Raw genomic sequence first — 26,412 nt, forward strand, 5'->3', positions numbered from 1 at the left:
AGACGAGACTAGGAAAAGCTTTTTTCAAAGTTCCTAAATGGGGGGTGATCTAATCTGCAATGCCAGCGGTGGAGATTCGTCAATGTCGAATTAACTTCATAAGGGATAGAAGACAAAGTAGAAGTAGAAACCCCACTATCCTCGAGCAGACAACGACTACCATCCAATCTACAATATCCAATCTCCTTCTCTATTACCGGATCTAGTAAGGAACCTCTCTACTAATCTCCTTTCTATAAGTAGTCCGAATTGAGATTTAAATTGTAAAGTAACATTTTTCCCTTCTTATTGTATAGGTCAACTAACACAAAGAAGACAGAGTTCACTCAACGATTGCCTTTCGGAATTCGCGGCAAAGAGAGCGAGTTTTGGGGGGGGGTAGGGGAAGGCACTGGTGGAATGAACATCTTAAAGCATTGGTGCAAGTATCCCTTGCGGGGAACATCAACTAAACGAGTGAACTTCCTAAGCTCACTGCCTCACACCACCGGCATGTGCAGCAGATACTATAAGAGCGGATAGGCTTAGAGCCGATTCACTTGCAATGCTTACTCTAAGAGAAAAGAATAGGAATTTGTTCTACCGTTGGCTCGTAACCAAGGTAACGAAGACCTACACAACATAGCGACTTCGGACATCAAGCGAAGAGCACCAATGCGCCTATTCGGAGCTAGGAGGATGCGGTAGTCCGTTAACTCATATTCCGAGAGCTAATAGAAAGGGGGTGATACATGTGACGGGTAGCTTGTTCCAAGTCGGCCCATTCCCTAAACCGACACCACTCATTGGACTTGCTAGCAGATCGGCTACTCGCAATGATTATCCCCGCCCGATGGGTCAACATCCATCCTTGAATGTCATCAGGAATCGTTAACTTCCCCGCTAATCTTGTAATCTGTCACCGTAATCCGTGCATGTGTGTCCGCACCCCTCCGAGTGGACGAGAAAGAAAGGATTTGTCGGAGCAACCCCCCAGGTTCCAAACCCGGGAGTCAACTTTCCTGTATCAGTCCATGGAAGAGTGAAAGGGTCACCACTACCGAGGATCTCTCCCCAATCTTAGATAGGTCATCTAAGGGTTCGCTGCGGTTCATTGTTGTGCTTACACATTAGGCTACCCTTCTCTGAAAGCTCCGCGGGACCACCTATCACTAGTCTTTGACTGGAGGGGTTTATTGCACAAAAACACTAGGAAGCAGGCTCCCGAAAAGGGAAGCCCAATGAATGTGGAAAGGGGCAAGCCAAAACCTACTCCTAACAAGTTTCTAGCTTTTCAACCGTATTAACGGAGAGGGTTATGTGCTGGAAGTCACCTCAGGGGTAGACATTTCCAATGAATTGGTCGAGGACTCCCTTTGGGGGGGTTGGAGAAGTAAGATTCTTCAAATATGGCATTGACTTGGTTAGCATCTTCCACTTCGGCCTCGTATACTTCAGCACTCCATTGATGAGAAGGGGCTAGGGGAAGCTTGAACCCAATCCCTATTAACTCTTGTTTGGATGCTTGCTTCTAGGCCTTTTAAGTCAGTTTGACTTTTAGAAGAGAGATCGGATGATATGATCATGATAGTGGAGACAGGCTAGTCCCCAAGTACTTCAATTAGGGCAAACTTACTTTATGTGATATCACAATTTGATTAGAGTTAGCTCGACCAGCTTCTGCTGCCTATAACGTAACTCCTACAGGCTGGCTAATGGCTTACAGTAGGACTTATTATTACCTCGGCGGTAGGTTAGTACATTTTTCCCGTTGTTGATTTGGTCCCGCACTAATTCAGGAGGTCACAAGCTAGATTTGAACCAGCACCTCTGGGTAAAGCACACACATACCGAGAGATGTTGTAAAATAGAAGATAATGGAAGAGTGGAGGAACAATTGATCGACCATTTTCCATCAATGGAAGAGAGGGTTCCATCAGCTACGCAAACTTCATTTCTGTTGGAAGTAGGGGTATATTGTTGGAAGAGACTAGAAGAACTTGTCATATGATCTGTAGTCCTTATATCAATGATCCATGGGTTGGAAACAACAGATGCATTAAACCCCCCAAAGAAGATACCCGAAGTGGCTAGGTTTGAAGCAAAAGGAGAAGACGAATTGGCAACCATGGAGGAGGCAATAGCAGCAGAAACTTTCAGTAGACGTCGAAATGCTTGAAGTTCTTCTTGGGCTAAACCATTATCAGTATAGGTGCGGTAGGAACAGGTTTCGAGTTTACCTTGTTTTTTTTTTTTTTCCTTTCTTTGTGCCCTTTTGCCTCAAAATCTGCAAGTTTTTCATCGAACTTCCAGCAGGTAGCCTTAGTGTGATGTGGTCTATGACAATGTTCACACTTCACAACCTCCTTAGAAGTATCGGATCTAAAGGATGAACTAGTTTTGGCAATAATGCCGGCACTAATTTGTAGAACAGATTGATCGACAGTAGATGAATGAAGCATTGTTGTCCAATAGCTTTCTTCAGAGTGAACTAGGGCATAGGACTGTTCCAGAGTAGGGAATAGAGATCAGCTAAGGACTTGAACACGTATCTGATTATATTCAATGTTTAATCCCGCCAAGAAATCATAAACTCTGATCTTGTCCACATGCCTCTTGTAGGCAACAACGTTCGCATCATTGGTTGAGTGATAATCAGCATAATGATCTAGGTCTTGCCACAAACTCCAAAGCTCAACATAATACCGAGATATAGTCATCTTTTCTAAGTGGTGTCATGAACCCTTTTTTGAAGTTCATACACCCATGCATCATTCCCGAGTTGACTATAAGTATCCCTTGCAACCGATCAAATTTGTGCCGCAATATTAAGAAGTAAATATCCTTTTCTAATAGGTGGTTGCATCGAGTTAAGTAAAAAGGACATTATCAAACAGTCATTCGAGATCCACTTTTCCTAAGTAGTACCCGATGTAGCTGGTCTCGCTGAAGTGCCGTTGATATGTCCCGTAAGCCCCCGGCCTACGATGGTCAAGAACGCCGATCGAGATCATACCAAATAATTTGTGCTGTCAAGCTTCATAGGGATCGCAACAAAATTAATATAATTTATAAGGCCATCTCCTAGAGGTCTAGAGCTCACAGTTGAATCCTTAGATATTGTGCCTCAGAAATTGCCTTGAAAAGTGTAAACCGAGCAATCGAACCACCAAAAGATGCCAAAAGAGGCTAAAAATTGGATAGAAGTCCTCTAGTAGTAGGCTGAAGTTACCCTTCAAAAAACAGCCAAATCGGATCAAGGGAAGGCCAAAATCGATTTTTCCCAAAGAATATGAAAAAATAAATATGGTGGTCCACAAACCGTAGTGCTTTGGTCTTCACACACGAACGGATTGTAGACCAGGGGCAAGGAAAAAACAATCTCAAACAATAAGATCCAAAAAATCGCAGAAGGGGTTGAACCACTCATCGCAAACCGCAAAGAAGCTTTAATTTATCTCATGGAGGTGAGGTTTAGGGCAGACACTAGATTCAAAGAATCACCTCATTGGTGTTGCCCTACGCTGTGAAAGAGAGTAAAGAAGGAGCTGAAAAGGAACTGCGGTTGGCGAGGAGGGGGGGAGAGAAGAACGATTGCGCGTAAAAGAGATTAGGGTTATGGTTTCAGTTTAGCCTTTGCTTTGATACCATGTTGAGAGAAAAAAACTGAACTGAATGATTGGTTAGGTCAATGTGATCCCAAGCTATCTATTTATAATAAAGCCAAAAGGTGAAGAATTACAATATTGCCCTTATTGCTACTATTCATAAAATAATAAAGAAAATAGATAAATATGTCCCCATTGACCAAATACTCTCAATAGTTATTGAATCCTTCATTTCTCCTTTTCCTTTTTCTCCTCTCAGTTCAGAAGTTCAGCATCAACTAAGGAAAACCCGGCGTGGAAGACACGATAAGCTAGCGATGTTCCATAGTAAGATCAGGAGAGAATCGCAGATCCCTCTCCATTTGCTTGTATATTCTTTACTTTTAAATGCATGGAGTGGGTAACTAATTTCAAAATTGGAATTTTAAGTTTTCTTTCTATGCACAGAACAAAGACCTGAAACGCTTCTTTTTATCAGCATTTTACCATGTGAATGAGTTTCGCCTGGTGTCCAACATGCTGTTCATTGTCGTGGGAAGGGAATTCAGTTGGAAAGGTCAATGGGATAGTGCAGGTATTTGGGGTCACACTGATACATACCGATGCATCTTCATCTGATTCTACAAGAATGTCTTGATCTTTCCCTTTGGCAAGCAGAAGCTTACAGCAAAGGCAACTTCACATTGCCTCCTTCTGTCTATGGCCATAGCTCATTATGTCTCCAACCAGTATGTCGTGCAAGACTATAGAATTGATGGTATCTTCTTACTTCCGCTAATGTCGAACATGATTACTGTTATGCTCAGGTGTGAAAATGTGGATTTAGGTGTTCTGAGAAATGTTTCGACAGGGTGGATCTGATGCAATTATTTGAAGATAAACCGCTTATGTTTTCCCCTACAGGTCACAAAGGAAGGGTTCAAATCTGTGGCTCACTTATCTCATTTCAACCTCGCCACTATGAAGCTTACATGCATTCAGCCGTTGCGGATATGGTAGAACCCACTTCTAGTGAACCTCGTACAAAAAGTGTTGTCGGCCGTCCCTATCTTTTCGACCGAAAAGATGTTCCTGACGCCGCAGCAGGTGGCAGGTTCCATGAACACATTGAGGCCAAGCTTTCTATTATGAATTGTCAACCTTGAGATGAAAATGAAACCCAGAAGGATGCGATGGAGTTTTTCGAAGACGACGGGTTCGTGTATATCCGACTCCAATACACTTCACTTTTGGCTTAAAAGTGCTCGGTTTTGTGGTATGTGAACGAGGTTGGGGAAGCGGCTATCGTGGCTGTTTTCTCCCTCGAGATTCGGAAGAGGTCTTTGGAACAAGTTGACGGCCATTGCGACGCAAAATAAACATGGAAAGAGATGTTGCCGTATTGAAATAGGAGCAATCCGTACATGTATTAATGATTTAAGGAAAGGAACATTTCGCAGGCGTCATAGAACTTGCCTCAACTAGTTTGTCGGACATAATCTGAATCAGTTCACTTATTTAGACTAGAAAAGATTGTGAGATTTAAATGGCGAATGATGAAGAAAAAAAAATGAGACGGTACGATGACATAAGGATCACATCAGTTAGAACAGATGATTATGATTCCGCACATCTGAACAAACACTGAGGAAACTATCTAGCAGTGACATAATTATGCGAGAGTTTGTAGAAGATTTGGAACTTTCTGAATTAAAATCAACGAGGTCGGCGTGTGATGTTGCAGGCTGCTACTTGGAGAAGTTAAGTGACGAGAATTGCGTATTGCTCCCCATCCTATTGAGCTGACTATGTTTGTTTTCCAATTTACGGACATAGGCAATCATCAGAGACTTGGTGCCGATACTTCTTATGCGCCGTTTCCACTACCAAACAATTAGTCTCAGAACATATTTTGGTATGGGCTGGTGATTCTATCGCGAAGATCAGAGTACAGGCCGTACAGAGAGTACCGGCGAAGGTTCTTTACTTCGTACCACGAGTTGAGCACGACATCGTTCTTGTCAGTACCTGAGAACGTGAGCTGTATGCCTATGTCGCATGCCCCGGCATGACTGCACTTGGAGTTTGGTACTGCGCAGTCTTGGTTGTTGAGGCAAACAGCAGAATCCCCGGAGCACGAATCGCACCCGAACTTCTTCCAGTACAAGTTTTGGAGTGTGCCTTTCTGGAACTCAAGGACCTGTAGCGAACCGCATCTGCTGTCAAATACGAGGGAGACAGAAAAAAAGGAGGACGAAAACTAAAAAGAGGATGCCGATGAAAGGACAGATGATCGATTTTATGAAATTTACCAAAGTGAAACTGGTTATCGTGTGAGCAAAATCAGCCACTTGCACTGGCAATGATCTTGCAGCATACTTGCGTCCAGCGAAGGCTACCATATATCCTCTTGACATTGCCTAGGAGTTCATAAACAACATCAAAAGAAAACCTCATGGAAAAGAGCAATTTCATTGTCATAGGGATGTTGCTGTTGTATATATGAACTATCAGGCCAAATCTCATAGGGAAAGATGGCCGGTACTATCAATTTAATTCATAGGATTAAGTGAAAATCAAAACTCCTAGGAAGCAAAAGTGGAGAGGAGTAGAAGAGAGAAACAAAGCTAATTGTCCAAGAGCGTTAGCTTCCGCTCGAGCATCGACAATTTTTGCCTGTTTGCTGATGTTACGAGAAAAAAATTACTACGAGAGAAATTCACATTATTGCACTGGAGTATAAGGGTCGACAAAAAGGATGCAAATTCCAGCACACAGAAGAGAACCAATAACCCAACAGACGAGAAGATATGAGAAAGGGCCTGGTCTTTAAACTAATCCAAGCAGCATCAAATCCTCCAGGATGTTTTGTAATGAGAAACTCATTTCTAAGTTGTCAACTATCACTCAAAATGCCAACCAATTTCTGATCCTAAGGAAGGGGTGACTGCGTTGTTTTCGTGGATATAAAAGCTTCTGAAATCGGGTAGAAAAAGCTGTTAAAGAAGGGAGCTCGCTTGCATAAACAAATCAACAGATGTAAAGACATTAAAAAGACACCAAATCCAGAGATACATAGGGTGACGACATGATTATAATGCAATTGCGATTTAATTAGAAGACAAACCAATCTTCTCTGGGGAACTTAAAGCACAAATTCAATTTCATTGAATCAACTTCCCTAATTTCGGAGCGAGTTAGCCTTCACAGCTTTGCACCATTACCTTGTCTACGTACAAAAGAGTGAAAGCACTTTTTATAACGCCCTCATTAGCCAATGCTAGTCTATGAAAAATATGCCCTAGCAATAAACAATTATGACCATGGACGAGCTCCATAGTCCAAATGATAACAACCCAAGTGATGGTCAGCAGCGAACAAACGAGATGTTCCATCAAGCATGCCACCACGATTGGTAAAAACCATGCGCTGATAACGCTGACATGTGCTAATTAAAGACATACAGCGGTGCAGGCGAACATTTGTTATGGTGCAAATATGCACACCATTCTAAGCACGGAGTTAATTGAAAAATCAGCTTCACATGCTTCCTAAAGTGCATACCGGGTTGAATGTGCTGCTGTTGATGGTGAGCAGAGAGATCTCATCCACTTTTGGCCTGAAAACAGCAAGCTGAGCATCAGAGCCTGCTAGAGGAAGTCGACTATCACAGGGCGAAAGCTGAATCTGTTGAAAGAAGAACGATTCCTTCGCGGAGAAGGCAAGGCCGAAGGTGAACCCATCCCCTTTCTGGATTTTCGTGTCCGAGCACGGATCGAAAACGAGATTTGTGTCTGCTGCATCTACAGCAACTGTCATCATCGAAATCGCTGCAGCTATCAACGGTACCAAAGCTGCCATGTCCATCGTACTATGTGCTCTGCGTTTTCCCATCTTCACTTCTCAAAATCTGAGAAAGAAGGCGAAAACTTCATCATTTGTGCAGGATTTAATCTCACCGACTACAGATGCGAATATGAGATCACAGTCAACATGATGCCTCGACATACCACGACATCAGGAAATCAAATGAAAGAAGAACTACTCACTCTTGATTTCTAACACCATGCGCCCACAAAAATCAGAAACACAGATTCACAAGAACAAACTCAAGCATCATCATTTCCACCCACGTAAGAAAAATTAGCAGTATTGGAAAGAAACCCAGTTGGGAAAATTCTTACTGATGCAATTATTATTCAATGCACATGGAAAGAGGATAAAGAACAATTGTTCTGGATTTCTTGAACCAATCTAACAAGGTGGGAAAGTAATCTCCAATATATGCAGCATTTGTCAACCCATTTAATGGATCATTCACGCACACATTCTATCAAATCATTCAAAAAAAGGAGGAAAGAAAAAAGGAAACCAAGAACATACCTCGCCGATGCAGCAGAAAACTCTCTATGCTCTCCCAGGAAATTTCAAGAACAAGAAGATGAATGTGAAAATCTTTCTGCAGAATGCGTCAAGGAAGAGTTGAAGGGGTTGAAGGCCTTAAAGAAACGGTGACTGGAGTGTGCTCGCAGAAGATGCGTCGAAAGCTCAAATCGAATAGGAAAGCGAAACTTTTTTGATGATTTCGAAGTTTGCAAACTGCAATTTCAAGAATTGAAGGGGAAAAAACGAAGCAAAGAAAGAGAAGAAAACACCAGCGTGAAGAGGAAATGGCAAATGTTGAGGGAAACGGCCCCGAGACGCGCGAAACGGTTGTATCGACAAGCCAGGTGGATCTTGTCCCATAAACGGTTATGGAAGTTGGCATTCCGTGCAGATCACGAAATTGTACTAGGTAGATTTTTCTTGCCTTTTGAGAAAGTTTTGTCCTAATCGATAAAGAAGAAAAAAAAAATTAGAACATAGCGCATAAGACTCCAACTAGGATGAGATTCATAGCAGTCTAGCAATTATGATTGGTTGATTACACCATGTCATCACAGCCATGCGGTGCAATCACAACTGAAAGTGCTTGCTCCATACAATGGACTAATCATCTTCCTTAGCTTTGTAGAAAGAAGGTTCAAGGAAGAAAATTCGGCTTCACTGAGCCTTGTACCAAAGGTAATCCCTTCTTTCACGAGGCATTCTTGCAAAGAAAGAGTTGAGCCTAAGCGGTTCAAGCCTATGTGACCAATGCTAGCATGGACCTTTCAACCTTAGGGGATTCAGTTCTATCAATTCCGATTGAAAAAAAAAAAATAATCTATTCATCTGATTCAATGTCACAACACAATAGCAGATCTGTGGACATTGGGACTGCTTTGCTCCTTCTCTAAGCACATTTGATACATCCACCGTCACTTCTTCTTAATCGATACTAGGCTAGACGAGTGAATATACAAAAAACCTAAAATTCTCATCGCAAGGTTGTCGAAAGCAATGTCACGCCCGGTTGCGATCGGAAAGAAAGATCGTTTGGTGCATTTGGTTTAAGTAGGTAATTACAAGATAAGGTGGGAGTAAAGTCAATATTACACGACACATGAACATCAAGAAATTGAATCCTTAGGTTACGATGGATTGATTTATCAATCGAATGAATCAAAAGCCGCAATGCGGTTAGGGCTCTGTTCTTCTAATTTTAGTGTCGATAATAACTCATGTCTAAACATTTTAGATAAATATTTCTCGTTTATTCATTCTTGCGAGCGATAATTTTTTGAAAAATATTTCTAAAATCATTCAGTTTCCCCGAATCAAACGATTTCTTGCAAAAATAATCAGTGAAAAATGTTTTCGTTAGCGAGAATCAACTTATGTCTTAATAGTGCCATTAATAATAAAATTATCATTTATTTATTTTTTATAAGTAATCTTTTTCTAGAAAAATATTTTTTAAATCGTAATATTAATGAAAAGAGTTACAATATCAGGTACTAACTTTGATGATAAAGGGCTTGAACGGGAATCCAACCACTCTGATTTTGTGTTGGACACAACCATGCACCAAACCTCCAGATGATAAGGGAGCTGAAACCCCATTTACTCAGCAATTGGATCAGGCGGCTCCACGCTCCACCATCCACTTCGCCCCTTCTCAAGAATGGACAATCCAACGACGACTACCTGGTCTCTCTCTGCAAGCGACGTCTCTACAGGGAAGCTGTTGAAGCATTTGACACCTTGCAAAAGGCCCCGAGTTCTCGGGTAAGTACCAAGGCCTGTGTTGGTTTGCTCTGCGCTTGTTCTAGTCTGAAGTCTTTGAAGTATGGCCGCCGAGTTCATGATCACATTCGAGCTTCCAGAATTCAAACGGACGTTGTACTGGACAACCATATCATCAACATGTATGGGAAATGCGGGTCGATGGTGGATGCGAGGGAGGTGTTTGATGAAATGCGCCACAGGAATGTGGTTTCTTGGACTTCCCTCATTGCTGGATACTCACAGAATGGTCAGAATTTCGATGCTCTTCAACTATACTTTGAAATGTTGCAGTCGGGTTTTTGGCCCGACCACTTCACTTTTGGGAGTGTATTGAAGGCTTGTTCCGGGTTGGGAGGTGTCAGCTTAGGGATGCAACTGCATGCCCATGTTGTGAAATCAGAGTTTGGCTCTCACCTTATATCGCAGAATGCTCTTATAGCAATGTACACCAAGTTCGATAAAATCGGTGATGCGTGTAGTGTATTTAGCCGCATAGAAGAGAAGGATTTGATTTCGTGGAGCTCAATAATTGCAGGTTTTTCCCAACTCAATGACGAACTACAAGCCCTGTGCTACTTCAAGGAAATGCTTTGTCAGGGTGTATATCAGCCAAATGAATTTACATTTGGCAGTGTTTCCAGGGCTTGCGGGAGCCTGCTACAACCGGAGATTGGAAGACAGATCCACGGGATTTGCATAAAGTTTGGATTTGCGAGAAACAAATTTGCAGGATGTGCCCTTTGTGACATGTATGCTAAATTTGGCCTCTTGGGTGCGGCAAAGATTGTGTTTCGTCAGATAGAAACACCTGACTTGATATCTTGGAATGCAGCTATTGCTGGATTTGCTACTAATGGTCATTCCAATGAGACGATACCGTATTTTAATCAAATGAGGCGTTTAAATTTGCATCCTGATGATATCACTGTCCGCTCCTTACTCTGTGCTTGTATGAGTCCTTCATCACACCAGCAAGGTAAGCAAATGCACTCGTATATTATCAAAATGGCATTTGTTCTAGATATTTCAGTGTGTAATGCGTTAGTTACCATGTATGCAAAATGCTCCAATCTCATGGAAGCATTTAAGGCATTTGGAGATATGAGGCACCATGATGATCTCGTTTCGTGGAATGCAATTCTTGTTGCATGTGTGCATCACAAAGAGCCTATGGACGTGTTCAGATTGTTTAAACTGTTGCTTGTTTCTGAAGTGAAGCCTGACTATATCACTTTAACTACCATGATCGGGGCTTACACTGAAATGGCATCTCTAGAAATGGGAAACCAGGTTCATTGCTATGCAATGAAAACCGGGCTGGTTCTTGATGTTTCTGTTGCAAATGCGCTGATTGACATGTATATGAAGTGTGGATCCCTTGAAATTGCACGTAGTCTCTTCGATTCTATTGGGAATCCTGATGTCATCTCATGGAGTTCTCTAATTGTGGGGTATGCTCAGTTTGGACACGCGGAGGAAGCTCTTAAGCTTTATGAAATGATGAGAAGCCTTGGAGTTAAGCCAAATGAGGTAACAATTGTTGGGGTGCTTACTGCTTGCAGTCATGTCGGACTAGTGGAGGAAGGGTGGGAATTATACAAAACCATGGAACTGGAACATGGGATTTTACCTACTAAAGAGCATTCTGCATGTGTGGTTGACTTGCTTGCTCGTGCTGGTCACTTATATGAAGCAAAAGATTTTATCAAACAAATGGAAGACACTCCTGACATTGTGGTATGGAAAGCTCTGTTAGCTGCCTCTAAAACACATATGAATCTTGAAATTGGAAGATGGGCCGCGGAGAATCTCCTGAAGCTAGATCCCCTTAATGCTACTGCTCATGTGTTGCTTTGCAGTATATATGCTTCTACTGGCCATTGGGACGATGTCGGAAGATTAAGGAACTTGATGAGGGAACTTGGTGTCAGCAAAGTTCCAGGTCAAAGTTGGATTGAAATTAAAAGTAGAGTTCATGCTTTCTTGGCTGATGATAATCTGCATCCTGAAAGAGAGAAAATATACCAAGTGATGGGGGAACTATGGTTACAACTGCTAGATCATCATTACATTCCATTCCAAAATCAGGTGCTAAGCAGATTGAGTTGAAGAAAATCAATGCAAATGTGCACCTTTACTACCCAGAATTGCATATAGGATTCCCGGTTCATTATTGTTCCTGGTAAAGGACTTGCCTGACTGCTGCAGTATTTACTAGATGGTATGCTTCTGTTCGTTGCAAATTTCATGTGTTAATGCATCTCTTATGACTTGTTATTTGTTCCTTTTGATGTGCTATTTAGCAAAAGTTGGATTTATGGTTTCCACAGGACGATAGTTGGTTTTCTTTTCTTTTCTTTTTTTTGGAAAAAGACACCCAAAATTTCAAAATATGTCCACTGTGACACATTTATCCAATTTGCTTTTGCGACTCTAAAAACCCCTAACTTTTCCTTGTTTGACATATTTACCCTCCGTCGATGTTCTAACAATGACCACCCTTAAAATTCTGTAGCTGCCAATGTGGATAAACAAAACCGACTATTTTGGCTGGAAAAATACACCTGGTTTCTTCAGGAAACGCTGTTTTGTTCTGTGTCCTTTCTCTCGCTGAACTGAAGAGAAGAACAAATTTGCTCCAAATTCTTGGGTTCTTCATGCTCTCTCTCTCTCTCTCTCTCTCTCTCTCTCTCAGAAAATGTCAATGCGTGCTTGCTCTCTCTATCGGTTCCTCAACGTTGCCCAGTGGTCGAATCTCTCTCTCTCTCTCTCTCTCTCTCTCTCAAGCTCGATTTGGTGGTTGTGTCGTTGCTGAAGCTCTATTTGTTTGATTTAGGACACGCTCAAGTATCTTCCCTCTGGATTCGGTCTCCACAAACAAGCTCGATTCTATTTCGTTAATTTTTTGAATCTGCGATATAACATCCTTGAGTTTCTTTAGAACATGACATGTCGAGTTTCCATTGATTTTCCTAATGATCTCGAATTTGTATTGTGGGTATGCAAAAGAAAAGAAAGGGTCTTGTTATTTTTGCACTCTGGAATGAAATGTTGGTTAGCTTTCCCTCGAGTTTTTTAGAACATGATATGTCGGTTAGCTGTTCAATATTTTTCTATTTTTGCATTCTGGAATAAAATATCACACACACAAAAAGAAAAAGAAATTGGGTCTTGTTATTTAGCAGGGTTGGCTACTGGTTTTCGTTGGTCAAGGGTGTTTTTTAGCAGGCTTAAAGGGTGTTTTTAATCAGGCTTACAAAATTCACGAAGTGTGCCTATCCAAGCTTTAGTGGAAGTTTTTGTTTCCTGAACTTTCATGCCTCTTCCTACATGTTTTCTTTTAAGACTCATGGGACCTGCTAACCTGTGGCTTCTAAAGATCCTTTGAACATAGAGATGCAAACTTGTGTATCCTATTTGTTCAGAGATTTCAGTGATTTATTTTCTCTGTGACACATATTGTGTTTGTGTTCTGGGTTAGTTGAATGAAGAAGTGGCTTGTTCTGGTGACTAAAATGCCCACAGAACTGGAGGTTTATTTTGTATTCATGTATTTGTCTCTATTACCTTGAAAATGGGATTTTTTCTAGCCATGCCATTGGGTCTTCTATGACATGTCACTAAGCCATTCATTGTCAAATTTAAAATATAATTGCTGGATAGGCTTCACATTGTTCAAGAATCTCAGCGGTTAGTAGATGCTCCATGAGTGAAGACTTTATGTTCTGGGCCTCTCTCAGATCTCCTCCTACTTTCTTGCTTTTCTTTTTCTTTTCTCCGATTTTCGAGTTATTTCTCTGATTCAATAGGAAACAGATGATAGAAGAACTTTCCGGCTTGTATTGCTTAATGATGCACTGAGATGATATGGATCATCTTTCATTGTTCTTGTTCTGACCAGTTTCTTCCTGCTACTTCGTTATGGAGACAGATTTCGCCAGCATGGTTGATTTTGATTTCTGTCGAAATAAATACAGAAAATAGCAAATGTCACTTGTTTTTGCTGCCGACTGACAATTTCTTCCTGGTCTTATTTTATAAAAAGATTTTTTTTTTTTTTGGTTATTCCATGGAAATGGAGGTTCCAACTCACTATGGTACTGCCTTGGTTGCTTTTGTGGGTTTTGTCAGGATTGAAACTTACAGGTCCCATCAAGAAACAGATAATAGAATGTACTGGAATGAAATAAGTTATCCATTCATAATGTTTGCTTTTATAGGCTCCAATGGGAAGCATCTAAAAACTTAAGAGGAGGCTACTGGAGAAAATGTGGCCTTGGCAGAGTTGCCCACCGAGGTAATCTCCAAGATACTTTTGAGACCGCCAGTGAAGACGCTGTTGATTCAAGTGCATTTTCCTGGTAGTCCATCATTAAAAACCGGTCAGTTTGCTGATTTGGTTTTAGCTCAGTCACTACGTTCATATGTATCATGGGCAACATTGAGCCGAGTTGCTTCAGCCACGTCAGCCGCAGGCACTTCAGCTTAGACCATCAAACTGGATTCACTGCTCCCTCGAGCAAACTGGACCAGGCTATCAACTTGACCGTGGAGGATTCGCAAAACATCAATGACTTAATTTGCTTCGAAATTGGGGATCTTTCATACCTATGCAACATCAGCACCAGAGAGGTCAAGGCCCTTCCGCCTACCGGTCCTGATTTCCCCATCCATTTGCACCATAACATCTGGAGCTTCGGCGTCTTGGGCTTTGATCCTGTCACAGAACAGCACAAAGTCATCAAGACATGGGTTCTGAATGCCCCACAACCATTCAGGTGAAGTCATCACTGCAAACAAGATTCTGACATTGGGAACCAGTTAATGGAGGAAAATTGGTAGTAGCACTATTGAGTTTCCTTTGGCAGATAGCGTTTGCTTCAACAGAGCTATTCATTCCCTGACGCTTGACCTGATGAGCTATAAAATACTTGTGGTGTTTGATGTTGGGACCGAGAAGTTTAGGACGATAAGATTTCCAGATGGTGCCTTGAATCAGGTGCATAGGCCTGAATTTGATACCATTCATAGGCCATCTGATAGTGTTAGACTATGAGCATCTTGAGGATGGAAACATCATGTTATTGTATGTACTAGAGGATTATGCATGTTAAGTTTGAACAAACGTCAAATCGTGCTACCCCTTAGTTGGAAAGAGGATCAACTGCATTCTCGGCGGTTTCTCGTCGTTAGCATCTGTGCCGGAGAACTCTTTCTTGCTCCGAACGTTACAACTGGTGAAGTGTACTTGCTGTCTTATGATGTAGAGAATGGGACTCTAAAGAGGTCCAAGTCCGTGGTCTCCGCAAATCTCTATTGAGGAGTTCTGTGATCATCACTTGTGCACTCATTGGATTCGTGCATAGCATTTTGGCTTTGAGTAAGGTTTGCTTGTAAAGCTGTCGCACAAACCTTTCTTCTATATAATAGCAGTGTAGGCAAATAGCATTACTGCATACATTTGACTGTAAGATGTCATTTCTGGGTTATGGTCTTCTAAGGAATGCCTCTTTGACACTTGCAGCTGGTTTGCATATGTTAGAAGTATACTGTATATAACTGGCTCTTTGTCCACCTTCTGTTTCATCAAGTATTATTTTCCTTCTTTCACTCTGATAAATGCATTCACATGTATCGGGTGGCTGACCCACAAGTAATGAACAATTGGCTGACCCACCACCAATTGTTCACATTATGCTCAGTTGGCTTCTCATGTTAGGATTTCTCCAATTTTCATTTCTCAGTAGGCTCCTGAAATATTTTGACTAAATCCATTGGGAACAACTAAAATGATTGAGGGAAATTTTGATGGGTAGGTGCTGAAATAACTCTTCCAGTAGAAAGTGAATTTGTTTCATTCGACTGGGTTTGAATAACCCCTATCTCTTCTAAATTGAATGCATTATTCATCAAAGCTCTCACAACCAATTTAGAAGCTCTTTCCTGTTTAGTCTTAAAGTGAAATGAGATCATCTATCTGCGCAATATGCCCTAATTATTAAGCATTGAACTTCGTTATCATTTTGTTATATCTTGCTATCTAGAAAGATCCCTGCAATTTTCTGCTGATTGTTGTTGTCATCATTACCTGTCTAGCTATTACATTCATGTGCACTGTGCATCTGCTGGTGTGTATTGTATTTTTTTAGGATTAGTGAGTAAAAAGCCTCTATTATATATTACAGTGTGTCGGTAGAGCGTTACCACTGCTTCGAACTAGGTTGATTATGTGAAGCTAAAACATTGCCAACCTAATCCATGACTTGTCTCAGTTTATATCAGTAATATACCAAGACCGCTGTATAGATTGCACGCTTTTTCTCCCTCCCAAGAAGCCTAAAGCAGAAAGTGCAGCCGGTAACGTGGCTGGTTCAATTAGTATGATCATCAATTTTGACGTGGCGAATCCAGTTGATGGTCTAAGTTGACGTGCCGGCGGCCGACATGACCAAAGCGACTCAGCTCAATGTTGTCCATGGAGAGAGAGGGCACAGACTGTGAACGTGGGTGGAGGGAGAGCCAAGCGTGCAACTGCGGTGAGTGGTGAAGCGGAGAGCCTAGTGTATGTTGGGGGCTTGGGAATTTGCAATGGGGTAATTTCCTACTCTCAATATAGGCATCAAATATTCAGTGGATTCAAACTAGCACATTAACTGCTGACGTGGTGCATTTTTTTATTTATATCCAGTTATAAGTGTCCAATGACGTGGAATTAATTGAACACGTATTTTGCCCATAAAAGTTTGTTCGCTGGATTTGCAGCACCTCCCCTTACCGCAGCCACCAGTGGAGTCATCCGCATTGCCTCTTGGGCGTCTAAGCCAAGCCGCCCCTACTCACGTCAAACGACAGTCGTGAACAAGCGGCGCGACGTTGGTGAAGGCAATGATGGCAATGAACGAGCGACGCGTGCCTGAGGTGTTTGGCTCAAGCCACCGTTGATGGCCAACCAAAGGCAAATCATATCGCTTTTTCCAGCATATCTGTGGCCTGGCAAAGAAGATGGTTATCATGTCCGTATTTACTCTGCGTTTCTTTGTTTGGGTTAAAAAGAAGGCTTTTTCCAGAACCGTGGCATGGCAAAGAAGGTGGCTTTCATCTTCAGATCTACTGTGCATCTTCTTTGTTTGGCTCCACGAAGATGTCTTTTTCCAGCAGATTTGGCGAGCAACGAGGACCTAGCTTGGCAAAGAAGAGGCTTTCATCTCAAAGATATACTGCGCATCTTTCTTTGTTTGGTTCAAAGAAGATGGTTTTTTCGGGCAGATTTGGCGAGTGACGAGGACATCCTTGGGATGGACACTCAACATCTTGTCCGAGGCCGGTGATGCCACCGGTCCATGGCCGATGCCTTGCTCACCCATGGCCTGGTCGCAGCGCTGGTGACTACATAGAGGAGCTGGAGAGTGAAAGAGAGAAAAAAAAATGCAGATTTTTATTTTATTCCACGTCATCTGTTGAGGTGGCAAATTGGACACGTGTCAATTCATAAGTGGATATCAGTAAAAAAAAAAGAAGCACACCACATGAATATTTGGCGTGGTTGTTTGAAATCACTGAATATTTACTCCAAAACAGTGGTCTAGTAAAAAGTTATTGATCAACTAAGCCCTTCGAGCAAACGCTCTTGTTAGGATGAATTCTTCGATGCATAAGTGACTACTCTACGACGCAACTCTAGTTATGTCCGTGCCCCCAATCGCCGCCCGAAGAATATGCAACCCTTTTCAAAAAGGGGAAAGCGTGATTGCTCAAGCATCGTAGAGGATCGACGTCGTCTCAAATTTGAAGGAATTTCGTGTTATACAATAGTAAATGGTTTTGATGTCCTGAATACATCCGAAACTTCTGATTTGTCACAGAAATGGCTGGTTAGTTGGTGTCATTCTTACTAACATTAGGTGATCTTTCTAGGATTAGACACCCACTGGTCCTCTGTCCCCACCGGGACGAAGCGACAGAAGTTTTGAGAATTCAACAAAAAGATTTGTTTTCGGTGTTCAAGGACTCCGGGGCCAAATCTTTAGAAAAAAAATTTTCTTTTTTCGAACGGGCTCCAACTTACGAGGTTGGCAAGTTTGTAATTGATTCGCTTGCAATATGACTTAGACTTATGATCAAGAGACCAATGAGACATTGGTAAGTTGTAAGGTTGCACGGTGATTTTGCATCCGGTACTGTAAATATCAAAATTTATATACGGCGCTCACTTTAGTGCTAACTTACGCGTATAATTTTTTGAAAAAAGGGCTCACTTCAGTATTAACTTTAGTAAGCCACGTCGGCTCAAATATTAATAAAAAAATAGGCCATGTCGGATTTCCAACAAGTCACGTTAGCTCAAATCGGAATTGGTGCTGAAGTGAGAGTATTTTCAAAAAATTCAATACTTAAATAATCGTTTTGAAAGTTTTAATATTAAAATGAACGCCGTGCATAAGTTTTGATATTTGCGGGGCACTCTAGCCTGCGATGTCTCGTAAGCGGTGCCTTGTCCTTAGCTCGCATTCGATTCCTCAAACTTCACACACTCGCACGTGCAACCCACGAAGTTGTCTTTGTCCCGAGTTAACACGGTCTCCGCAGCGAGAACGCAGCGACCTGGATTTGACTCAACGATCCGAGAGCATCAACTCGGCTCTCTCTCTCTCTCTCTCTCTTCTGTGTTTTTTTTTTTTTTTAAGGTCAAGTTGGCCAATTTTTTTAGTGCGAAAACACACTAACAACACTATTTGACTGGGGAAGCAGTGAAAGGGGACTAGATCTAGAGAAGCCAAAAAAAAAAAAAAACCAAAACACGAAGTGGGTGTTCGTAGGAATCGTTTTTGGGTGTGCGAAGCACAAAATCGGGTTTGATTGCAGGAATTTCTGCAGAGGCTCGCCCAAGAAATGCCACGCCCTTATTTCTACAAGCTGGTGCTTTCCTCCACAATCCAAGACAAGAGGCTGGTGAGGATCCGTTGTCCGACTTCGCTTCTCGTCGTGGCTCCTTCTGACGATTCCCCTTGCTTGATCCCTCAATTCGATTGCTTTCCTGTCTGTGATTGTTGGCCTTGCCATTTCGGGTGCTGTTTCTTGTTGGGTTTGTCCCTTGTTGTTGTTGGGTGGTGATTTTGAGTAAATTCGAAGCAGCGATGACCTAGATTTGATTCATGGCCCCGTTGCAATTGAGACCCCAGGAAATATTTTTGGCCAGAAATCTTGGTGAAAGAGAAAAAAAGATTGAGGTCTGCGATGATTGCTCTGCTATTTGGCGGCAACAGATGTGCTTAATTTAGGGTGGTCAAATGGCACTAGAGCTTCATTTTCCGGAGGCGTTTTCTGGTCGTCTGGCTCATGGAGAATTCAAATTGGTGAAGTTATGCTATATCTTAATGTGTTGCCCGCTTGTTTTGTCTGTCAGGAGAAATTTTTTGCCGATTTGATAAAAGGGTTTCGTGAAGTGAGAAAGAGTAAGACTTCCCTCTGTGGTACTAAACAATCATAAGAAGTGGAGGAAGGTGAATCTTTTGTTTTTCATTTTAAGTGCAATGTTTCGGTTGAAACCATGAGTGAGGAGGACGGATTGCCTTACATGATTGGTTGCAAAAGTATCTGCTGCATGGAAGGCTTTAAGCTCAACTTTTAATTCATCCATGCCGCATTTGCTTGACTTTTTCGCATAGCAGTCTGTGGGAAACTGGTATCTGTGTGTCTTCGTTGCTTCACCTGAACAAGATAGATGCCTTTGCATTCCTGATGGCGAATTCCATTAGCTTGACATGCATGCAGACATGTGCACATGGGCTTGACCATGCACACAGTGAATTTGCAATAATGCTTATGTTAGGTCCATGGAACATGGTCATTCCCTTGTAAAGGTTTGGCAACGTGACTTTTGAATCATCGATAAAGGATGTTAGGAGGATAAGATGGGTAATGTTGGTATCGTAATGTGAAGGACAAAGTGCAAGTGCGTGACTCTTGAATTAGGCTTGATCTTGACATAAGCTCTTGATTTGGGGACAAACTTGTACTGATCCACAATTTCAGTACATGTTGAATGAACTATTCACACTGCCATTTTGTACTGTTCTAATTTTCTGAACTTTATTGTGCTATATTGAACTATTGAAAAACAGTTCATTAGAAGTAATTTGAGAATTAGTCAGTGTGCAATCAAAAAGCTACTGGCTAAACTGTCTTTCTCGTTTCTTTTTCTGTGACGATTTTTATAATTTATGTGGCTATTGTGATGCTGTCCTATTGTATTTCCAGAAGGCCTGTTCTTTTGAGCTTTGCCTTTGCATCGACTGAAAGCAATTTGCTTGCTTGCAGAGAATCCCAGAAAATTTTCTCAAGAAATTCAAGGATGAGCTTTCTTCTGTTGCGACTTTGAATGTTCCTGATGGTCATGTCTGGCACGTCGGAATCAGAAAAAGCGAAAGCAAGTTTTGGTTTCATGAAGGTTGGCAAGAATTTGTGGATCACTACTCCATTGGTATTGGGTACTTTTTGGTCTTCAGATACGAGGGCGGCACCACCTTTCAAGTGTTCATATACAATTTAACAACGTCCGAGATTAATTATCATTCCAATGGCCGCGTTCCTTCTGAAATGCCTCATCACAGCAGGCAGTACCATGTTTTCAAAGACATGGAAGATGATGATGCTGTTGACATATCTAGTCCCTCAACATACTACCCTTCTGGTGATTCTTTGAAAAGGAAGGCTGTCAATAGTACCATGGATCAACTGACTTTAAGCAGGGGTTATAACCCCATGCACTTGCAGAATTTGTTTAATGGGACTGTGCATCAGCAAAAAGGTGCTGTCAACTCACATCCAGGCATGCGACCTATTGAAGATATTGTCATTCAGGCTGGTGGGATCAAGTTCAAAAGTGAAGATCAAGTTAAAGTGGAGGCCGCAGATCAATCAACGCGGAAAGTCAAGAAAAGCTCTAAGAAAAAGCGTAAGAATGATCCTAGTAAGCTCTCTAAACTCAAGTTCCTTAATCACTATTGGCCTTTGATTGCGAAGAGGGTTTTCTCATTCATAGCTTCCAACTTTAGATGAGCCAATGCCATCTGCTCTACAAGAAGAGGATGGTGAAATGCGGTTTCGGTTTTATGCCAGTGCTTCTACCAGGAAGCGACTTGTAACGGCTGAAGAGAGGGAAAAGGCCATTAATGCAGCTAAAATGTTTGAGCCACCTAATCCTTTCTGCAGAGTAGTCTTGCGTCCATCCTACCTATATCGTGGTTGTATCATGGTAATCATAAATCTTTTAACGCATTTCTAGTCTTTGTGTGCGCTGCTTAGCGAGGATTCCTTTCGCCTGTGCAGTATCTGCCATCCTGCTTTGCTGAAAAGCATCTCAACGGGGTCTCAGGATTTATTAAGCTCCAGAGTACTGATGGCAAACAGTGGCCTGTTCGATGTCTTTATAGAGGTGGTAGAGCCAAACTAAGCCAGGGGTGGTACGACTTTGCTTTGGAGAACAATTTGGAGGAAGGCGATGTTTGTGTTTTCGAGCTGATGAGGGCTAGAGAGGTGGTGTTGCAGGTCACTGTCTTCCGTGTCGTAGAAGAAGGTGGTTTATTGAGCCATCATGGACGGTAACATCCGAGGGGTCTAATCTAACTTGAATCGAAAATGTTGTACTTTCCAGATGGTAGTTTCTATCGGTTAACTGTTCTGTCTCGGTCGGTGTTTAGTTTCTGATATGGTTTTTCTTATTTTCCCTTGTGTGGAGGTGGGTTGCAATTTGGTGTCCATATGCTCTTCGGTACAACTTAGTGGAACCTTTTGTTAGAGGTTTTAATGTCACATTCTCTCTCCCCGTGTTTTGGTAATCTCCCTCTTTCTTTGGTCACCATCGGGTCACGACTAGGGCTGTAAATATCATGTTAATTTTAGTCGGTAATGAAGTGACCCGAGCTGTTGTCCTTGTTCACTGTATCCTTTAATTGGCCAGCTCGAACTCGAAGTACTGTTTCTTTTTTCCTTTGGCCAGCTTGAAGTTGATGTTTATATCTGCTTTAAGTCGCAAAGTTGAAGCCTAGTATAGTCTAGGACAATATTATGTGAAGCCCTTTATTTTCTTTCCCCATGAATCCTGACCTGGCTGGTCTCTTCCTATGTAGAAGCTGTGTCATGTTCCAACATTAGATAGTGTCTGAGATCATGAGCTCCGCCTACACCGTCTCTCTCTCTCTCTCTCTCTGCCTTTTTGTTCTTTTTCTTAGCATCAATACCCTGCACTTTTCTCTTTCATGTGATGTTGAGTCATGGTGTCTCTAGTGAAGGCACCCCTCCCCTGAATTTCATTCCAGGTCTCAAATGCATATGTTTTCATTACCAAATTCTGATCATATTCGTGATCATTTAAGCAATACAAGCGAGCTGATTAGGGTCACAACTTTGTCTCAAATGTATATTATATGGTGACACGAGACGAGACTTTTGGTTTTTGTGTTGTAGCTGGTTTTGTCTTCGTGTTCCTTGTGGTACTAGTTGACCTCCTATGGATAGGTTTTGCTCCTGAAACTATGGCCAAGGTGTAAATAAAGAGAAGTGGATTTAGACATTTGAACTGGAGTTTTGCACAGGAACACGAGTCTTGCTTCGGTGAACGCAGATTGGCTAAATTTCAGTTATATTTGTCGTCGCTCTGAGTTATTTCAGTGTTGCAATGGGCATTTGACTTTTGCTAGTATGGTCGAGGATCCGTGGATCATGTGTTATCAGTCTGTTGATCATGTGAGTCCCATTTGTGCGGCTCACCTGGCACTGTGTGATCAACGGTTGTGATGTGTACTGTGCATGCTCAACGGTTGTGATGTATACAGTGCATGCAGACCCGTATATCTGTGAAGTCGGAATTTTAGGACCGCGTGAAAACGGGCGGCGTGATGATTTTTGTGGATTCATCATTGGTGAAGAAATGCATGATTATTTGGTTCCGGAGGTAATGGTTCTGGAGGTCATCTTATCTCTGTTCCGGAGGTAATGGTGCTGGAGGTCAGCATTGAAAACAGGGAAGAAGAGACGTTAGGTAAAATAAGGTCAATATCTCCCGACAGTTGACCATTTAAACCTTTAAGTTGGTATGCGCTCAAATGTCAAAAAAACCATTCAAAAGTTCTTCCATCCCATGAAAACATGTTGAAGCCATGGTTAATCCACATGATTTTTATCAGGTCCAGCGCCAGCATAAAACATGAATTAATTACACGTCGTGGTTGACATGTATAGACCTGTATTCGAATTCGAATATTTTTCAAATTAATATTGCGAAGTATTATGTTATTAATCCATTTTTGATTTGAATATGCAATTCCCGAAATTGTCTTATCTTAATATAGAGGAATTTCCTCTTCTATTTTACTATCATATCTCTAGGTATAGTAAACCTACTCGGTTTATCAATCCACCATATCTCTATGTAGATTCAAATAAACATAAGTGCATTATATTTATGAACATTCCCTATTTACAATGAATTTTGTGGATCACCTTTTCACTGAAGGCCACACAAATAACATGGTATATTTTTATCCACATTTAATTCGTGGTAATATATTGTAAGGAGCAATTGCATATTATCACTTTTTAGTCTCAAACATGCAGATTAGATCATTCAAATAATGGCCAGTTACTTAAAAGTATTAAGCATAATAATATATAACTCACATGAATGAAATCACTTACAGAACATAAATATCATGAAATTTATCATCATGGTTAGGCTACATCATAGCCCTAATGAAAGAAAATTAGTACATAGTAGAAGAAGAAACAAAAATATAAATTAAATCCAACATCTTGAATAAAAGAACAAGAATTCTGTCAACTTCAAGAATACTCCTAAAAACAAGTAAATCCCGGAGGATAACGTTAAGAAATTCTAAAAATAAGTAAATCCTTAAGAATAATGTTAAAATAAGGGAATAAATCACAAAATTCGTTATTTGATCTCTATCGTCTAACAATTTTATGTGTGGCATCTTGATTTCCTTCTCTCTTTTTTTCTTTATCTTCTCCATATATCATTATCCTGCATACACAAGGAAAATTTGAATAAATAGGTGGAAATCCACATATTTTCTCACAAATATCACATTATTTGTTGCCTAAAATAGGTAAAATAACTCTATTTTTATAGAGCTATCAATTTTCCATGCCATCCACATGTATGATAAGGGAAGATTTAAAGTGAGCAATTCCAGTTTGTGATCTTCACTTGGTCGAGTATATTACCTAATAAAACAATTTGAGAAATACTTGGAGCAAAACAGGCCGAAAATATATTCAATAAGTTCTAAATCAAATTTACCGATGGCAATTTAGTCTTAAATTTTTTAATTTTTCCAATGTAGTCCTCAACCTTTGCTCGATATTCTAATGCAATCTAACCTCTCAATTGCCACAGGGAATTACCGACGTGGTGTCCAAATATGACAAGCCAGCCATTCTACGTGGTGTTCCGAAGGTGATAATTTGTGGATTGCCATGAGTGATACTGGCAGCAATTGCTCGGAAGGACTAAATTGAAATTTCTTGCAAATGTGCAGGATTACATTGGTAAAATTCAAAAGTTTAGAACTGAATTGGTATCCATACAATATAATTAGAACCGAATCGATAATTTTCCCAAATATTTCAATAATCTTTCCTTTCACGAACACATGTATGAGCATTTTTGTCATAAGTAAAAAGGTTGGAAGGGCCAATCAGTGTAGCTATCCTTAAACTTTACCATAAGGGTCTCACGTAGACAATTGCCTTGCACTATTTTATACTTTATAAGACATATTATTAAAAGTGGGCACCATATATAAATTAAAACAGTATCAAAACAATTATCGTATACTAATACATGAGTATTAATCATGAGTTAACTACTTCGCCTGTCCTTTTTCCCAACCACCGTAAGGCCCTTTGACTCTAGAAACCCATCATACTTCCTTATTTTACTCGAATCAACTAAAAAAAAAAAAAAAATACAACAATAATAATACTAAGTGGGTTAGGTTTAAGCTGGCTCTAAATTCACTCTTAAAAATGGCTTCATCTATCCCCCTAAAGGATGGAAAAGACGAAATTATCCAACTGGGAAGTCTCATTCCTCACCTTCTCTGTCTCCACCAAGTCTTCGAGCTTCAACCGCTAACCTATATTTTGTTTTTATTGTATTTTGTTTTTCCTTCTCCTAATAATTGCATGCAAGGGGCCCATTTTGTTTTGTTTTTAATATTTTGAAGTTGTTCTGACTACACGGAAGCAAAGCATCCAAGGACTACATTGAACATGTACAAAAAATTCAAAGACCACATTGAACAAATTAAAGGATCATATGAAACATTAAGTTAAAGTTCATGAATCACGCTAACAAATCAAAAGTTTAGAGACCCTATTACATATTGGGTCAAAGTTAAAAAATTATCCGTGTCGTTATCACTTTCATTAAAGGGCTTGACTATGGCTCACAGACACATTTTTATTGATCGGGAAATGATCCCCAAATTTTAGCTTAATATTCAATGTGATCCCCAAACATTTAATTTATTGAGTATGATCCATGGACTTTTGATACATGTTCAATGTAGTCATTGAACTATACGAAATTATTAAATGTAGTTCTTTCATTAATATAAGGTCGGGGAAGTATTGAAATTTTTCATACTATCCAAGAACTAAGTTGAGCATGTGCCGAAAGTTCAAGAATTATATTGAATAAGTGAAAAAGTTTAAGGACCAAATTGAATATTGGGTTAAATTTCAAGGATCACACTGTATGTTTGGCCAAAATTCAGGGATCGCATTGCGTATTAAGTTAAAGCTCATGAATCATTTGTGTTATTTTCCCTTAACGATGACAAGCTCGAACATTGTGAAGATGGAGGAAGTAGCATATATTTTGGGCCTCGTTGCTCGAGAGGAGAAAGAGAAGAAATGGTGTCTCGTTGCGGAGTGAGGAAGAGGTATGTGGAGCAGTTCGCGAAAGCGAGACAGGCATGCTCGAACTCCAAGGAGCTGATGAGAGATAGAGAAGGTTGGGAGTGAGATCGATTGGGGTAATACCGTCCTCTAAAATTTTCTATGGGTGGATGGAGTCATTTTAGGGGTGGATTTAGTGTGAGCCTAGGTTGAATATTAAAATGAACAATTAGTGAAAAAGATATACTGAAGGGAAAGTGCACCAAATGTCCAAAATCTCATGCGCAGAGTGCAATCAAATCCTAAATTTATTAATAGAATTTATCAGAAAAAGTGCAATCCATTGACTTTTAGGTTACCTACTTGGCATCCTTAAAGTGCACTTTTCACCACAAGTTTTAGGACAAATTTATGACTTAATTGTACTTTACATATATGTGGGATTTAATTTAATCAATTAAAGATTTAAGACTTGATTGCATTCCGTATTTAAGATTTAGGACTTGTGGTTTATTTTTCCAGATAATTAAACTCAAAAATATTAGAGAGACTAAAAATTAGTTTTTTTCTTTCTATAGTTATTAGCATGTAATAAACTTTCTAAGTTTGACACTAATATTTGAAAATGAGATTAAAGTTTACTCAATCAGATTTCCTTATTTAGACTCACTTGAACAAACACGCATAACATACGTTTATGATTTTTCAAAGTTTGCTTATGCTAAATTATAGAAAGTGAGGAACTGTATGGATGAAGATCCTCCGGCCACAA

General features: G+C 40.7%; 3 protein-coding genes across 7 annotated transcripts; 2 read left to right on the plus strand and 1 right to left on the minus strand.

Moving 5' to 3' along the window:
- Positions 1 to 5,200: 5,200 nt before the first annotated feature.
- LOC115737226 lies at positions 5,201 to 8,377 on the minus strand. Of its 2 annotated transcripts, none has more exons than XM_030669256.2 (4): positions 7,950 to 8,377; positions 7,131 to 7,476; positions 5,879 to 5,986; positions 5,201 to 5,766 (listed from the first exon to the last, which is right to left on the minus strand). In XM_030669256.2, exons 2-4 carry the CDS (start codon positions 7,458 to 7,460, stop codon positions 5,467 to 5,469), a joined length of 738 nt encoding a protein of 245 aa, XP_030525116.1. In that variant the 5' UTR covers positions 7,461 to 7,476; positions 7,950 to 8,377; the 3' UTR covers positions 5,201 to 5,466. The 2 variants fall into 2 exon arrangements, with proteins under 2 accessions (XP_030525116.1, XP_030525117.1); XM_030669257.2 differs by lacking the exon at positions 7,950 to 8,377 and adding an exon at positions 7,616 to 7,881.
- A 1,081-nt stretch (positions 8,378 to 9,458) lies between these two features.
- LOC115737227 (pentatricopeptide repeat-containing protein At3g53360, mitochondrial) lies at positions 9,459 to 16,108 on the plus strand. 3 transcript variants are annotated; one of them, XM_048279237.1, is made up of 3 exons: positions 9,459 to 11,937; positions 13,848 to 14,102; positions 14,163 to 16,108. In XM_048279237.1, exon 1 carries the CDS (start codon positions 9,528 to 9,530, stop codon positions 11,823 to 11,825), a length of 2,298 nt encoding a protein of 765 aa, XP_048135194.1. In that variant the 5' UTR covers positions 9,459 to 9,527; the 3' UTR covers positions 11,826 to 11,937; positions 13,848 to 14,102; positions 14,163 to 16,108. The 3 variants fall into 3 exon arrangements, with proteins under 3 accessions (XP_048135194.1, XP_048135193.1, XP_030525118.1); XM_048279236.1 differs by having other exon boundaries at positions 13,937 to 14,098; positions 14,186 to 16,108; XM_030669258.2 differs by lacking the exons at positions 13,848 to 14,102; positions 14,163 to 16,108 and adding an exon at positions 13,526 to 13,581.
- Positions 16,109 to 18,301: 2,193 nt separating this feature from the next.
- Positions 18,302 to 21,701, plus strand: LOC115737204 (B3 domain-containing transcription factor VRN1). 2 transcript variants are annotated; one of them, XM_030669218.2, is made up of 4 exons: positions 18,302 to 18,665; positions 20,034 to 20,670; positions 20,771 to 20,970; positions 21,045 to 21,701. In XM_030669218.2, exons 1-4 carry the CDS (start codon positions 18,606 to 18,608, stop codon positions 21,318 to 21,320), a joined length of 1,173 nt encoding a protein of 390 aa, XP_030525078.1. In that variant the 5' UTR covers positions 18,302 to 18,605; the 3' UTR covers positions 21,321 to 21,701. The 2 variants fall into 2 exon arrangements, with proteins under 2 accessions (XP_030525078.1, XP_030525076.1); XM_030669216.2 differs by having other exon boundaries at positions 18,309 to 18,665; positions 20,034 to 20,685; positions 21,045 to 21,654.
- Positions 21,702 to 26,412: the final 4,711 nt, after the last annotated feature.

Source organism: Rhodamnia argentea, chromosome 5 (genome assembly GCF_020921035.1).
Source record: "Rhodamnia argentea isolate NSW1041297 chromosome 5, ASM2092103v1, whole genome shotgun sequence".
Classification (NCBI taxonomy): domain Eukaryota; kingdom Viridiplantae; phylum Streptophyta; class Magnoliopsida; order Myrtales; family Myrtaceae; genus Rhodamnia; species Rhodamnia argentea.

Bases quoted from the DNA above. Each gene is read 5' to 3' on its own strand.
- LOC115737226 (XM_030669256.2), bottom strand. From the start codon at position 7,460: ATGGGAAAACGCAGAGCACATAGTACGATGGACATGGCAGCTTTGGTA. The intron at 5,987-7,130 runs GTATGCACTTTA...ATGAACTCCTAG, and splicing joins ACAGCAGCACATTCAACCCG to GCAATGTCAAGAGGATATAT. The intron at 5,767-5,878 runs GTAAATTTCATA...GGTTCGCTACAG, and splicing joins CGATAACCAGTTTCACTTTG to GTCCTTGAGTTCCAGAAAGG.
- LOC115737227 (XM_048279237.1), top strand. From the start codon at position 9,528: ATGATAAGGGAGCTGAAACCCCATTTACTCAGCAATTGGATCAGGCGG.
- LOC115737204 (XM_030669216.2), top strand. From the start codon at position 18,606: ATGCCACGCCCTTATTTCTACAAGCTGGTGCTTTCCTCCACAATCCAA. The intron at 20,686-20,770 runs GTAAGCTCTCTA...TTCCAACTTTAG, and splicing joins AAAGCGTAAGAATGATCCTA to ATGAGCCAATGCCATCTGCT. The intron at 20,971-21,044 runs GTAATCATAAAT...TCGCCTGTGCAG, and splicing joins TATATCGTGGTTGTATCATG to TATCTGCCATCCTGCTTTGC.